The sequence below is a fragment of the Maniola hyperantus genome, chromosome Z (genome assembly GCF_902806685.2).
Source record: "Maniola hyperantus chromosome Z, iAphHyp1.2, whole genome shotgun sequence".
Lineage (NCBI taxonomy): Eukaryota > Metazoa > Arthropoda > Insecta > Lepidoptera > Nymphalidae > Maniola > Maniola hyperantus.
The window spans coordinates 6,470,066-6,487,047 of NC_048564.1; the positions used below are offsets into that span (position 1 = coordinate 6,470,066).

General features: G+C 36.5%; 2 protein-coding genes across 3 annotated transcripts in view; both read left to right on the top strand.

The window, feature by feature from the left end:
- Positions 1-3,194: 3,194 nt before the first annotated feature.
- On the top strand, positions 3,195-4,390 carry LOC138404547 (lipase 3-like). Its single transcript, XM_069508812.1, has one exon. The coding sequence runs from the start codon at positions 3,293-3,295 to the stop codon at positions 4,388-4,390; it is 1,098 nt and encodes a 365-aa protein (XP_069364913.1). The 5' UTR covers positions 3,195-3,292.
- An 11,876-nt stretch (positions 4,391-16,266) lies between these two features.
- LOC117995703 (discoidin domain-containing receptor 2-like) overlaps positions 16,267-16,982 on the top strand; it is a 214,913-nt gene continuing 214,197 nt past the window's right edge. For both annotated transcript variants that reach the window (XM_069509042.1, XM_069509043.1), the window contains exon 1: positions 16,267-16,442. The gene's annotated coding sequence lies outside the window, so the exon portion shown is untranslated. The remainder of the gene's footprint in view (positions 16,443-16,982) is intronic.

Sequence of the window (16,982 nt, forward strand, 5' to 3'; positions counted from 1 at the left end):
CCAGGGGACATTCTTCATTAAAAGTTGATTCTTTAGAGTTTTGGAAATTTTCTTTTGAACAAATGGGGACGTCAGACTTACCTGCCGTCGTCAAATACATAATGAAGATAAAAAATAGTAATGAAAAATTAAGCTTTATTGGACATTCTATGGGAGCGACAGCGTTTATTGTAATGTTATCTGTCTACCCACACTACAATGAATACTTTAGACTGGGAATCCTATTGGCACCTCTAGCATTTATGAGTAAAGTAAAAGGACCTTTACACTTTTTTACGTCACGTGCTGAATATCGTCAAATGGATTTATTGAAACTCCTTGAAGAAGGTGAATTTATGCCAAGTGGAAAAATTCCACCTGGGATTGTACATAAATATTGTCAGGGTCCTGATGCATATTGCATCAATCCTTTATTGTTTCTCAGTGGCAGCTTACCTGAAAAAAATGCATGGGATGACAGTTTTACGGCTCGAGTGTTGTATCATGTACCCGCAGGAGGGTCTACGAATACAATTTTTCATTATGCCCAAATGGTAAAATCTGGAAAATTTCATAGATTTAATAATGAAATGGAAGAGTTCAATTTAAAACGTGTATCTGTGCCGATCGTCCTATTCAGTTCCAGCGATGATTGGTTAGCCACACAAGCAGATGTGTTGAGGTTGTATTTCAGCATCGCTAATCCTATTGATCACTATGTAATACACGGTGTGAAATTAACTCACATGGACTTTGTATGGCATCCGGAAGCTGATAGCTTAGTGTTTTCAAAAGTTCTCGAAAGTTTGGAAAACGATTTAAATCCCAATGTATATAGAATTAGTAATGAAATAAATTAAGTGTAATTAAAATATTACGTTTACTACTACTATACTAACTTGATTTTTTTTTAATTTTAGCTAACACGTTTTGCGTTATCTTTCCTCATACGCATGGCTAAGGTTTGGAATACTCTTCCGCGATATGTGTTTCCTACCAATTACAACCCGGGTATCTTTAAAACAAGAGTGAATAGGCATCTTCTAGGTAAACGCGTCCCATCTTAGGCCACATCGTCACTTTTTCAATCACCTACGGCCTATACACACAAAAACACAATGCTCAAGTTTTTAGTTTATTCTGTGATAGAACTTGCTAGTACTAGTAATAAACTAGATTACGAGTATAAAATATCAAAACTGAGTTCAATAATTTTGTGTCGCCTGCTTTATTTCCTTGATATTATTTTATTCATGAGTAAACCCAATGTTGAATTCTGTACCTTAGTATCACCACGACGTCGTGTATGTGGCACGTTTTCGTTTTTATTAGTAATCTCATCAAATGAGAAAACTTTTAGATATCTCTATTTCAGCTAAAGTTCAGTTAATTCCATTAAATCCCTACAGGTGAGCACGATAATCTAAGATGACATGTTTATAGGTTACATGGGTAAATAAAGGATCAGAAACTCCTTACAGAAAAGTCTTCAAGCGCAAAACTTACTATATGTATCATCATCATCATCATCATCATCAACCAATAGAGGTCCACTGCTGGACATAGGTCTCTTGTAGGGATTTCCACACGTCACGGTCTTGCGCCGCCGGAATCCAGCGGCTCCCTGCGACTCGTTTAATGTCGTCTGTCCACGTAGTGGGGAGTCTTCCAACACTGCGTCTTCCGGTGCGAGGTTGCCATTCCAGCACCTTAGGACCCCAACATCTATCGATTTTACGAGCTATGCGCCCTCCCCATTGCCCCTTCAGCTTCGCAACCCGTTGAGCTATGTCGGTTACTCTAATTCTCCTACGGATCTCCTCATTTCTGATTTGATCACGTAGAGAAACTCCAAGCATAAATCCATCGCCCGCTGAGTGACTCTGAGCTTTCTTATGAGGCCCATAGTTAGCGACCATGTCTCGGATGCATAATATGTCATCAATGGCAACACGTACTGTTCTAAGACTTTGGTACCAATATTACAAATGTGAAATTGTCTGTATGTGTGTTACCTTGTCAAAGCGCTACTGAACCGATCTGGCACAAAGGGAAATGCCAGTTAACAAAGTGGATTCGGCTAAGATTCATCCAATGTCCATCTATAAATGGTAGGGATTGATCCATACTAATATTATAAATGTGAAAGTGTGTCTGTCTGTCTGTCTGTCTGCTAGCTTTTCACGGCTCAACCGTTCAACCGATTTTGATGAAATTTGATACAGAGACAGCTTGCATCCTGGGGAAGGACATACTTTTTATCCCGGAAAATTAAAGAGTTCCCACGGGATTTTTGAAAAACCTTATTCCACGCGAACGAAGTCGCGGGCATCAGCTAGTATTTATATAAATAAATGTCAATGTTTGTATATTTGTCCTCTATGCATTCCTAAATTATTAATCAGATTATAATAATAAATACACTTTATTTGCACGACCGCAAGAAGGATTACTAGAAAACACAGACAGAAGGAAGATACAAAAGGCGGCCCTATAGCTAATTACCGATCTCTACCAGGCAACCTTAAGGTTAGGAAAATATTTAATAAATAATAGGAAGATTATGATGAACTTTAGTAGTGTATTCTGAGGTTATATTCCAATATCCGGATTCGTAACGGAATATAAGATTAATATCTTTTTGTAGTTTTAATCTTATTGCGTTACGAACGAAATAAAATAATTCTTGATTAATATCCAGTTATGAAAATACGAGGTATAAATCCTATTTCGTAGCTGGTTACGAAACATTGGTCGCCAATGTGGACGGAACCGTTTTTACTATTCTATATATATTTAATCACAGCCCTTTGTATTGAATGAATATCTTTTGAAAATATTTTGAAATGATTAAGTCCGACTTCTACTACAGAGTTTACAGGGCAAGATTGTTTTAATATCATACGCGAACTGTTTTGATTTAATTAATTACATCATGAAACTATTGTTCTTGTTACATGGAATAGACAGTAAGAGCTGATTTTATTATAACGGTTTAGACTTTAGATAGAAGAGTTGACCAGACGTCATGTATTTAAAGACACTGATTAGTCTAGTTTTACTTTTGTATCAATTAGGGGCACATTCAAAAGAAACTAAAGAAATAAATAGAAGTGACATGAAAAAAACCATCCGATCAGATATTTCAAATTCGTTTGAAAACATAAGAAAATCTGTAAAATCTTTTTTTGATGTAAACTTTGCTAAGTTAGAAAAGAAGAGAAGACAAATCAAGAAAGCATTTCGTAGATTTTTTAATGAAATATTCTATAATACACCGCCGTGTTCGTTAAAACTTTCGAAGAACAAAAATATGGGATCTGACATCTCTACACCAGATTTAATAGTTCATGATGGTTATCAAGTGGAAACACATACAGTTCTTACACCTGACGGGTACATACTTTCCATTCATCGAATTTTATCAACATCGACCAACACTACTAGTGGCAAATATAAAATTGCAATTTTAAGCCATGGACTATTGGGGAGCTCTATAGATTGGATTCTGCTTGGTCCAAGAAAAGCATTACCTTATTTGTTATCGGATGCTGGTTATGATGTGTGGCTACCGAACTTCAGAGGAAATAAGTACTCCAGAAGTCACATGACAAAAGTAGCAGATTCAGCGGAATTCTGGAACTTTTCATGGCATGAAATCGGTTTATTTGACATACCAGCAGTAATTGACTACGTTAGAGAGACTACTGGGGAAAGTCCGCAGATTCATTTTTTTGCTTATTGCATGAGTGGTTCAGCGTTACTCGCTCTGCTATCATCTTCACAACGATACAACGCAATATTGAAATCTGCCACGCTTCTAGCGCCTCTTGTGTATATGGACCACATAAAGGGACCTTTGCAAAATTTAGCGGAATTGTATGCGCAATATAAAAATAATATAAACACATTCATGACGATTGAAAGTGAATTTAAGATTGAAGAATTATTTAACTCTTTAGAAATTGTTTGCAAAGATAATGAACCCTGGTGCAGGAATCCATTACTGCTATTAGGCGATAATGGTAAGAAAAATATAAGTTTAAGAACAAATAATAACAATATACAAATCGGAGTATCAACAAAAACCATAATTCATTATTTACAAATAATTAAAAGCGGACAGTTTCAAATGTTTGATTTGGGGGAGTCCAAAAACTATGAGAAATATGGTACAGCATCGCCTCCACTTTATCATCTTTTTAACGTTAAGGTGCCATCAATATTATTTAATTCTATTAATGATCCCATATCCACCGTTTCAGATATATCCAAACTCGCGTTTCATATTCCTGGTATAATAAACCATTTAATAAAAGTGGATAATTTTTCGCACTTAGACTTTTTATGGGCAGAAAACGCAACTCAGTTAGTTTATTTTCCTTTGATAAAAGAGTTGCAGCAAATCTAACGAATTTTTATAGATTTTGTTTATGAAAAAAATACAAAGAAAATCGTTAATTTAAAAGTACCTAATGTAAGGTGAATATGTACTACCTAACATTGTTTTAGATCGCATCTCATAAGTACTCAGTTAAGGTAAATATTATGTAAACCACTAAAATAGAAATACAATACACATTCATGCAGGTGGGTACTATTTTGATTTCCCTTGGCTACCCTTGACCTCTAGCGCAACTTGATGCGAGCAAAATATCCTATAAATGATTAACATCCTGTAAAAATATTATTTTTTTGTTGGTTATTCTTCCATGTCAGATTTTATTGAAAATATTTAAGCCTAGCCTTTGCCAAAGTTCAGGAGCTGTGATGGTAAAGATGATCTTATAAACCAACATATAAAACTTCTGAAAACATGTGAATAATATTAATAATTCAAGAACGATACGTAGGTAATCTAAGTAAATTAGTACTGTACTGACTGACTCATCAACACCTACCCTTGGACCTAGAAAACTAAAATATTAACAGAGGTTCCCTTTAAAATGTAAAAAGAATAAGCCCAGATGAAGCATTAGCATGGATGGACGAGGTAATAATTCTTGGTTGTAAGAAGTACAATACGCGGCAGAAAGTAATGTACATCGGTCTTTAGAATGACATTTCCACTTTGTAGTGCGTTTTCTCCGTCACTCATACCTATACGACGTTTCGTCGGTCTCAATGACAGGGACAACGCTGTACAAATCTAATATTTCCTTCTAAATGTCGATGTACATTACTTTCCGCCGCGTACTGTACTTCCTAATTCCACAAGCATTAGGTATACTTAATTTGTGGCAGGGAAAACTGAAACCAACCGGGGATTCTATTACATTCAAATATAATGTCCATAACGACATGACACTATGCACTTACTTACTTCAAATCTGTAAATATTTTAAAACTAGCTGCCCTGGCGAACTTTGTTCCGCCTAACAGTCGATTCAATTTTTTTAAATTTTTCTCTCCGTAAGAACCGTCCTCGTACTTCAAGGAATATTATAAAAAAAGAATTAGCGAAATCGGTTCAACTGTTCTCGAGATTTGCGATGACCAACACATTTAGTGATTCATTTTTATATTATAGAGAAGATAAGTATCTATTATTTCGGCACTGAAGGATAGAGAAGCCTTGAAGACCTTGCGGTCAAAGACGCTCAGGGCACATGAGTAAATATTCTCGGGGCGCGATATCCAGAGTGACGCCAGGTTCAACGTTTTAGATATTCTCTAAAGTGTAAAAAAGTTTATAAGAACTAGATGATGCCCGCAACTTTGTCCGCGTGTATTCAGGTTTTTATAAAAATCCCGTGGGAACTCTATAATTTTCCGGGAAAAAGTAGCCTATGTCCTCCCCCAGGATGTAAGCTTATTCTGTACCAAGTTTCATCAAAATCGGTTGAACTGTTGGGCCGTGAAAAGCTAGCAGACAGACAGACACACTTTCGCATTTATAATATTAGTAGGATTATAAATAGTACTTCAAAACCATTCGTGTTAACAGAAGAAAAGGTAGAACAAAATACAACTACTTAGGTGCTCGAGACACATCCATGCATGCATGTTTTGTGTGTACCGGACGCGGTGTTGATTTCCCTTGTGACCGATTCTCCCGCCAGCCCGTTAGCGCGACATGGCGTCATGTGCAAAACGTCCTCTCTGAATAAAACTGTATTTTTTCAACTTTTAATTAAATGTACATTTTACCGTTATAAAGTATGAAGTAGTTTCAACGAGGACATCCTCGTAGTAAATAATACGTAGATATTGTAATTTATGGTTAGAGCATGATTACCAACTAATGGCCAAAATTATGTGAAATCTGTCGATAAGTTACGCAATGTTATTTGTCATAAATTATATGGCCTTTTTAGGGTTCCGTTCCTCAAAAAGAAAAACAAAATCCTTATAGGATCACTTTGTTGTCTGTCTGTCTGTCTGTCTGTCTGTCCGTCCGTCTGTCTGTCTGTCAAGGAACCTACAGGGTACTTCCCGTTGACCTCGAATCATGAAACTTGGCAGGTAGGTAGGTAGCAGACATTCGGGGAAAAGTCTGAAAATCGTGAATTTCTGGTTGCATCACACAAAAAATTAAATTGTGGTCATGAACTAATAATAATTAGTACTTTCAATTTTCGAAGTAAGATAACTATATCAAGTCGGGTATCATATGAAAGTTCTTCACCTATGCATTCTGAAACAGGTTTTTATTTATTTTTATGCATCACAGTTTTTGAATTATCGTGCAAAATGTCGAAAAAATACGACTGTAGTACTGAACACTCGTTGCGCGAGCCTGACTCGCACTTGCCCGGTTTTTTTTGAAAATTCTACTACCATGGGGGTTAAATGGGGGATGAAAGTTTGTATGAAAATCCGTAATTTTTCAAGTTATTTGCATGAAAATTGGTATTTGGGTTTCCGGTCACAAATGAAGAAATACTTTATTTTTTTAAATAACTTTTTAGTGTTTTACCTACACTTCAAGGAAATTACTAAATAATTTTAAATACATATCAAAAATTGCGTAACCGGCAGGAATCGAACCTGCATCTTCTTGAAGAAATACTTGTTTCAGGATTTTTGGAAATTCAACCCCCAACTCGATTTTCTAAATTCACCCCGAGCGGAACCGGGCCGGGTCAGCTAGTATTATATAAGATTTTTATTATTATATAAAAACACAATATGTATTAGTAATCGTACCGCTTTACCAAATATTAACCATGTAAACACATATAAACTCTAATCCGCTAGCTGCGTTCACCGTGGCACCTGTCTAGCGCACCACCCTCAGCTTCCCTGCGCGAAGGGTCGCTAAATCCCTACATTACCGCATCAAATAATAACACTCAGTGCAAAAAGCCCCGATACGGTCGATACGTGAGGGCATTGTGAGGGTAATTGATAAAATATAAGATAAATGTAACACTGTAAACGTACACACATTGTTTACATTACATGATAAAACATGTAAAGTAATAGTGAACTCGTTCAAAAATCCTATTAAAATGCAAAGGATTATTTAATTATTTAGACGTCCACGGCTGGACAAGGTCTCTTGTAAGGACTTCCATACGCCACGATCTTGCGCCGCCTGAATTCAGCGGCTCCCTGCGACTCGTCTGATGTCATCCGTCCACGTAGTGGGGTGTCTTCCAGCGCTGCGCCTTCCGGTGTGAGGTCCCCATTCCAGCCCCTTTGAACCCCAACGTCTATCGGTTTTCCGAACTATGTGCCCTGCCCATTACCATACATATATTATAATGACCATACACTCTTTCTAGTCGTTCCTTCATTTCTGAAGATCGTGGTCCTGGGTGTTGATGCAACCTTGTGCAGATTAATTGCTTCCACCGGCTTCTATCAGAGGCCAGTCTTGGAATAAGTGTGAAACTTGTTTGGCACTTGGAGTGGTCCCATCTGGTTGGTGAGCCACCTCTCGATCTTTTGTTTGTTGACCATACAATACAATTGAAAAGCATTACCCTCCTTCTTGTGCAGTTGGTAAAAATACAGAAAAGTTGGTATTATGTTTCGTACCTTTTTAGCCCACTTTTTCAAGAGAACATTATTCTACTAACGTGCTCGTAAATATCAAACAAAAGGGGTAACATGAAGAGTCAAGGCTAAATAGGAATGGCATCATAAAGTGCTCTTAGTACAAAGGAAGTGTAGTGTGCAGAATTAGGTCGTGCCACACTCTATTATGATTGTCATCCATTAGGGCGTTAAGGTGACACCATGTAGTCGATAGAAGATGTACAGTACACCGCCAAAAGTAATCTACATCGACCGTTAGAGTCGAGTGCACGAGCACTGTCTTTGTCGTTGAGACCGACAAAACGTTATATAGGTATGAGTGACAGAGGCAACGCTCTACAAAGCCGAAATGTCATTCTAAAGGCCGATGTACATTACTTTCGGCCGCGTAGGTTCTGTACCTTACTTAATACTCTCTCATATAATAAATCATTTTCAGTAACATGAAGTTTTTAAAACCGGTAAGTTGTAAGTACGTGCCGGTAAGCTACTTACCGTGTATTGAGGTAAGTAGCCTAGGTCCTTCTCTAGAAAATAAGCTTTCTATGTACCTTTCATAAATATATCAGTATGATTTACAGGAATACACAATTTCTACGCGGATGTCGCAGATTCAGACTTATGAAAAGACTTGATCTTAATTTGTCCAACACTTGATTATAGAACAACTTTTGATCGTATTTTTACTAATCTAAATCTATATATATAAAAGAAAAAGGTGACTGACTGACTGATCTATCAATGCACAGCTCAAACTAGCAGATGGAGCGGGCTGAAATGTGGCATACAGCAATACATTATAAGTCATTGGTATACAGAGAACTATTACAACATAGGCATCCGCTAAGAGAGGATTTTTGAAAATTCAACTCCTAAGGGGGTGAAATAGGGGTTTGAAATTTGTGTATTACTTAATTTATATATAGTTAATGATAACAAGACGGAAGACGACATAAGAAAAGTTGGAGGAGCTACATGGAAAAGGACAGCGCGTGACAGGCAAAAGTGGAAGCTGCTGGAAGAGGCCTATGTGTCGAGAGGACACGCTGATAGCTAAAGAATAAAACAAATTCTATTTTCTAGACTAAAATTAAAAATATTAAAAAAGAAAAACTATCAGCAATAAAGGCTTAGTCACATTCAAAGCGGTCAAAGTCAGGGGCAGTTGAAAGTAACGCATAAAATAAAAAGCGGTAAGTAGACATTACATATTAAATTAAATTAAATTTATTGGATATTATTACATATTAAATTACATATAAAATACAGATAAAAAACAAATAATAATTAAGTAGACCTAGGTCTAGTAGACGTATGAATGGGCAACCCATGCACTAGTAAACACTAGGCGTGACTAATGCATCACAGCTGTGTTTCCCGCTTTTATTGCGAAACGAAACATTGAATAAGTAAGTATTGCAATTTCTCGGCGTGGGGTGACATACAATGATTTAACTACTAAGGCCACGAGCGAGCACTATACTGATACAAGCTTACGCCCGCGACTTCGTTCGCGTGGACTACAAAAAAAAACCCCTATTTGACTCCTTCAGTGGTTGAATTTTAAAAAAAAAATTCTCAGCGGATGCCTCCGTCATAATAGCTGTCTGCATGGCAAATTTCAGCCCGATACGTCCAGCAGTTTGAGCTATGTGTTGATAGATCAGTCAGTCAGTCAGTCAGTCAGTAAGTCAGTCAGTCACCTTTTCTTTTTATAAATATTAAGATTAATAGGTACACTCTATCATAGCTACCGGTATTAAAATCAACACAATTTAATGTATAATCTACTAGCTGACACGACCTGGCTTCATTTAGAGTAAAATTTCCAAAAATCTATAAAAACGTCTTCTTCATTGGTACTCCAAAGCCTAACACAAATTCACACAGATTTGTAAAAATAGCGGACTTACACACAACACAAACGTTTAAATCCCCGTTGACGATGTTCTCTAAGTCTGAAATCTGCCAATCCGCACTTGGCCAACGTGGTAGACTATGGCCAAAACGCTTCTCATTCTAGAAGAGACCCGTGCTCAGTAGTGAGCTGGTCATAGGTTGATCATGATGATGATGAGTAACCCTACCAGTTTTTGGCAATACAAATTATTATTATAGGTTCATAAATTACACAGCGGATTAAAGTATTAGTAAGACGCTATTTTAATCAATATTTATAATATTTTGTGATGGTACTATACAGTAGAAAATCGTACTAAAGAACACAAAACATTTTAGCGCTTAATTAAATAAAAATACAATGCATTATTGTGTGGCAAAGGTTTCGCCGTCTATTCTATTGTTTGTTACCTATAATATTGTTCTCTTTTGTACCCTTCTGCAACCGAAGGGGGGAACACGTGCTTTTGCAACAATGCCTTATATGTGTATGTGCATCAAGTGTACGTATTATATTATTGTGTTTTTGTTTTTTCAGTTATCATTGCTAAGTAACAAAGCGGTTTTGTAATAAACTAACTTATACTCGCGACTTCGTCCAAGTGGACTACATACATTTCAAACCCCTATTTCACCCACTTGGGGGTTGAATTTTCAAAACTCCTTTCTGAGCGGATGCTTACGTCATAATAGCTATCTGCATGCCAAATTTCAGCCCGATCCGTCCAGTAGTTTGGGCTGTGCGTTGAAAGATCAGTCAGTCACCTTTTCCTTTTATATATTTAGCTTATCTAAATATATAATAAAGTACCTAAGTAGTAGTATCTAAGTATATAATAAATTGAATAAAGTAGTTAAATTAAGGGCCCAACGGTGTATGGAAGATGGTCGGTCTCCGTTTCATCCTCGCCTCGATGCAAGACAGCTATATATGTATAATAATATGTATATTTTTTAACATCTAAGTTTAAGTTTACTGTCAAAGTTTAAATAATATGAAATTAATTGTTAAACTTAACATGTATAAGGAGGGTAGCACTGTTGTATCGTGCTGCCACGCTATTGGTTCCCGCCAAAATCAAAGATAAATGATTGGTTCGCGCGAAAAGAGACAATAAGCGATAGCGGATGAAATTCGTGTGATACATGATTATTATACTTGCGACGAGCTTGATTATTATAATTTTCTTGTGTTACTACTCGAATTATTTACGTTGCTTTCACATACTAAACTGTTGGGCCGTGAAAAGCAGTAGCAGACAGACAGACACAGAGACCCACTTTCGCATTTATAATAAAATAATATATTGTAGGTATATGCATTGAAATAATAATTTACACATTATTTTTAAATCATTGGACTTCTAATATGATCCATAATATACACTAGTATACATGCCTGTTCTAAAATTAGATTTTTTTTATTAGGCACCTATGATTTTAGAATTATTACTATTTCCAAGGAAAGTTTGACATAAAGTTTATGTTATATTATGTAATAAACTGATCTACGTAGAAAAGATTATAAATATCAGGAAGAAGAAAAGATTTTTTAATCCACGAGCTATAAAGTTCGTTCCAGATAATATGAAGTTATTTGAGTTTCTTAACGAAGCACTTTGCGGGAGGGGGGGTTAGGCAAATAAAGACAGTATTGAATCATAACTCAATTTCTTTCCATACCTGCGAGTCAATTTAGCTATGAATCGTTTCACCCTATTCCTTTTTTTCCTCGTATAATTTCGCTTGCATAAAAATAATATTCTCAACTTAACTTTGATATTGATAAACGGTTTTAATATACCTAAAGTATTTCATCATCATCATCATCATCAACCAATAGACGTCTACTGCTGGACATAGATCTCTTGTAGGGAGTTCCACACGCCACGGTCTTGCGCCGCCTGGATCCAGCGGCTCCCTGCGACTCGTCTGATGTCGTCCGTCCACCTAGTGGGGGGGTCTTCCAACGCTGCGTCTTCCGGTGCGAGGTCGCCATTCCAGCACCTTGGGACCCCAACGTCTATCGGTTGTACGAACTATGTGCCCTGCCCATTGCCACTTCAGCTACTAGGTACTACACTTCAGCTAATATAAGTATTTAAGTAGTTTCAAACTGAAAATACAGTATGGATGCTGTTCACTTAGGTACATCACGAAAATAAACGAATAGTCGCTATTAATTGATATCATAGGTACCAAGACGTAATGAACTTTATGATTGAACTATTCACATTACTATGTTCGAACAGTTCTGTTAAGTAATATGTATTATAATCACTCATTTATTGACATATTATCCCATTGCTACCATATTTTTAACAAATGTTTACAAAAATAACATAACAGAAATAACAATAAACAAAATAACAGAGACAACATACAATAAAATAACAGAAACAAATAGAAACAACAAAAATAAAGTATTAGGACACAATCATTTACCATGATTGAATTGAAATTGTAAATGAAATAAAACAGTTAAACGTTGTAGATACTAGAAACTAATATCTAATAATTATTATTTTGTATCAAAGCTCAAGCAATAAGTCTATTCAACCTTAAGGTAATGCACTAAGAGCCAGCGCGTGCCAGACGTTCGTTATTTTATTAAAGCTGAAAGTTTCTATGCGTATTGTCACCAACAGTGGGAGGAACGTTTGTTTGGATGTTTGTTTGGATCATGGTGGCTTTGGGAGATAACAGGTAACATAGATGTAAAAAATCTTATGTCATAATAATATTATTATAAAGTTTTTTTTTTTTCTTCGGAATAGTATTAGAAATCACGTCATGCATTGCCAGACAAAGAATTTCTATGGGATGTATCATCATCATGATTTATCGCCGGCTCACTACAGAGCACGGGTCTCCTCTCAGAGTGTAAAGGGTTTTGGCCATAGTCTACCACGCTGGCCATGTGCGGATTGGTAGACTTATAAAACTTAAATCCACGAAGATGAAAGTCGCGGGCATCAACTAGTTATTGAACAAACCCTTAAAAATACACTCTGCGAAAGAATTTTAATCCGTAAAAATCGACACAGTCACTTAAGCTTTTCTATTACGCATTGGAATTTATTTCACTGAACGTAGTCAGCGGGAAATCATGCAGAAGCAACTCGAACTTGTCAATGAAGGAATTTGTTCGGGAATTTTTCTTTTACGTAGCGAATTAGATATCGACCAACCTCGATCCCTGTAATAGTTCAATAAGTATCATGAGTTTGATTTACCTAGGTACTTTTATCAATGCTATTTTAATTATGTTATTAATATTATATCATCATTTAATAATTGATATAGTGTTGAACAATATTATAAGTCCCGCAAATTGCTAATGCGCGCGTGACGTCAGCACTAAACTGAAGTTTCGAGCTGATGGTATATTATTTTTGCTTAAATATACGTCGAATGACGTCATTTCGATGTTGATGAGACATGGTTCCAGCGTAATAGCTATTTGCGGGACTTATCCATACTAATATTATAAATGCGAAAGTGTGTCTGTCTGTCTGTCTGCTAGCTTTTCACGACTCAACCGTTCAACCGATTTTGACGAAGTTTGGTACAGCGATAGCCAGTGGCGTGCAGCTCGTAGAGGCATAAACGCACTGCTTACCCTCGTTGAAAAAAATCCAATGCTTATTTTTCATTAAAACCTGCCGGAAAATAAGTTCATACCTAAATGCATACCCTGACTTGAAATCCTGTGCACGCCACTGGCGATAGCTTACATCCCGAGGAAGGACACATAGGCTACTTTTTATCCCACACAATTGAAGAGTTCCCACAGGATTTCCAAAAAGCTAAATTCACGCGGATGAAGTCGCGGGCATCATCTAGTACCCTATAATTGATTTTTAGGTGTCTTTGGCATTAAAGGAAGCGTGAGCTTTGACTAATTGCCACTTTTTACACTAAGACGTCGTCGTAGTCTGATCTCAACTACCCATTTAAGACAAATCAATATCACTTAGGCTTAGATTAATGAAAGAGCTAAAGCGTTAACAATTTACGGTAATCTGTTGGCGGTAATGGCGGGAAACGGGTGGGATTTTAACTTTTTAGTTTAGATTGGTACTCTTAAGAGTTAGATAAAGTAAAGCTGTGTTAGCCTAGTGGTTAGGACGTCCGCCTTCTAATCGGGGGTCGGGGGTTCGATCCCGGGAACGCACCTCTAACTTTTCGGAGCTATGTGCGTTTTAATTAATTAAATATCACTTGCTTTAACGGTGAAGGAAATTATCGTGAGGAAACCTGCATGCCTGAGAGTTTTCCTTAATGGTCTCAAAGGTCTGAGAAGTCTACAAATCCGCACATGGCCAGCGTGGTAGACTATGGCCAAAACCCTTCTCACTCTGAGAGGAGACCTGTGCTCTGTAGTGAGCCAGTGATGGGTTGATCATGATGATGATGATGATGAAGAGTTAGATAACTTTGCTTAGCTTTAAATCAAAATAAGTATATCTACACCAGAAAATACACAGCTAATCACAGAATTTCGAGAAACACAATACATAGCAAATATTTAAAAAAATATTCATACACATATATAAGAATAACATATTTTCATTGCAAACAGTTAAAAACAATAAAATCCAAACTAAAATCCGAGATAAGGTTTATAAAGAAAAATTCTTATTCGATCCTGAATAAATATTCAGGCCCTATCCAGCTGTCACATCACTTATCAAAAGACCTATTTTTATCTGCCGCCAATAATTTTAATTGTTGATCGTGATTTGTTACACATCCTGCAAATCTAATAGAATATGGCATATTGTATTCTAAAATGTCCACGATTTTTTGAATACAGAAGAGATGAGTGGAAAAATAGACGAAGCACCGCGATAAAAAAAGAAAATTGTGGACAGGATAGGACCCATAAAGAGTCGTAACGCAACATAATGATTTGATTCTAATAAAAATAATTAATCAAACATTTAACCCTCTTGCTCCTATAAGACACGGTGGCAAAACTTGTAACAACATCTAAGTTAACCATAAGTTTTTTGATAAGTCGGTATTTAAACGATAGGGTGGTCGGGGGTTTATAGGTGGTAGGGGCGTGAGGGCAGGTTGAATAGTGAAGTGACATCCATGATATATCGATTAGATTTTTTTTACCGACCAGTTAAGTAAAAGAGAATAGAAACGTTTAAGTATTCCTATTCAAATAGTTCAAACTTCAATAAGACAAGATCTTTTATGTAAATAGTTAAACGAATCAATTTTGTTAGATTTAAGTCGTACCTAGTTTTAAGTTTTAATATGTAATTGTTTACTGTCCCAAATAAAATAAAATAAAATAAAAATGAATCTACCACTCATCATAAGAATGAAGATGCAAATTATGTCTATAAGTATGTCTTTCTGTATGCCATATAATTGTATTATATGCCTGTAATTACTCCTCGTCTAAAATATTTAAGACAAAATTTATGTTTTCAAGCTATTGGCGCCGATTCTGTTGTCTTTCTCTAAACTAAATGTAGAGTATCTGCATCTTTTTCTTTTTACTATTGCTAAAAAAGAACAGAAGATGAACTTTACATTTAAAGACTCTATTAATTTTTGTGCACGCTACAAATTTAAACAATAGTAAATAATTTAAATACATATCAAAAATTGCGTAACCGATGCCTTGACCAACTCGGCCACGGTTTCGCTTGCCGCCAGTGACGAAATTTGTGATACGTATGTTCACTCAGTACTGAAGCGACTGTTTGTTGCTCCGTTGTAACGTGATTTAAGGACAAACCAACAAACAAACACACTTTCGCATTTATGGTATAGTAGTATAGTATTATAGGGTAGTGATTATTATTATTAATGATCGATTAAAAGTGATTAAACAATTAGATTCAATAACGGTATTTTAAGTAGTTATAATGTACCTATGTATCTGAGCCTTTGAACCTCATTATATAAAACTAGCTGATGCAAGTGAGTTCGTCCGCATGGAATTAGGTTTTTAAAAATCCCGTGGGAACTCTTTGATTTTCCGGGATAAAAAGTAGCCTACGTCACTCTCCAGGTTTTTATCTATACCCATACAAAAAAATCACGTCAATCCGTAGCTCCGTTGCGACGTGATTGAAGGACAAACCAACAAACCAACAAACCAACAAACAAGCACACTTTTATAATTAGGGTACTGATATAGCTCCTTCCTTCTCGTAGTGCCACCAGCTCTTTCTACCAGTGGCACGAGAAGTTCCTGGTATAAATTTCGTTGGCATTTTAATGTAGTTAAAATTGTTATCGATATCGATATTTTTTATTACACACACCCTGAAGAAGCAACAGGGTGTTGGACGCCTGCGCGCACCTACCCCACCCGCTTTAAATAGCCCGGCAGGACCATTTGGGTCTCAAATCCACGCCTGACTCCAACCGAAGAGGAGTTCCTCAGGATAAAGGGGTGTCCCGCGTTGAAGTCAGTGACGTCGTAATGTGCATGTTATCTAGAGGAAAAACTATTTTCTAGACTGAGTGCTGTGTTCTGGTGAAAATGACTTCAAGTGAATATGAACACTGTGACTGCTTTTAGGAAGAAGTGGTGAAGTTAAAAGGTAGGTTTAAATATAGGAGGGCATTTATTGAAATAATTATGAGCCACCGCGCCGCATCGAACAAGTGGTTTACTGTTTTGAAAATATTATTGGATGTAATTTTGACGAAAATTATTTTTTCCGCGTACTTGTTTGCATTTATTACAAAATTTCAGATTTGGGTGGTTATAATTATTTTAATAAGGACTGATTTCCAATTATAGCTCAAACGATTGTTTTATAAAGAAGTTTGGAAGGATTCCGGTAGCAATACGTCAAGTATGGCAAGTAAGTAATACATTTTTAACTTCTGGAAGGAAAATACCGAGATCAACTGAGTTGGAGGCATCCTTCGCATCAATTTTAAGGAGTAAAGTGTTCCCGGGAGTCGAAGAGGAACGTGCGTGCAAAATGATCCGCTGCTTCACATCAAATACGTCATCATTTTTAAGAGCACATAAAGTTATACTAGGTACGGTTTGAGTTACAATTTAAAATACTCGTTATAGCATCAAGTTTTCCGCCGCCTGAATCGACATTTGCGCCACAAAAGTAATCTCT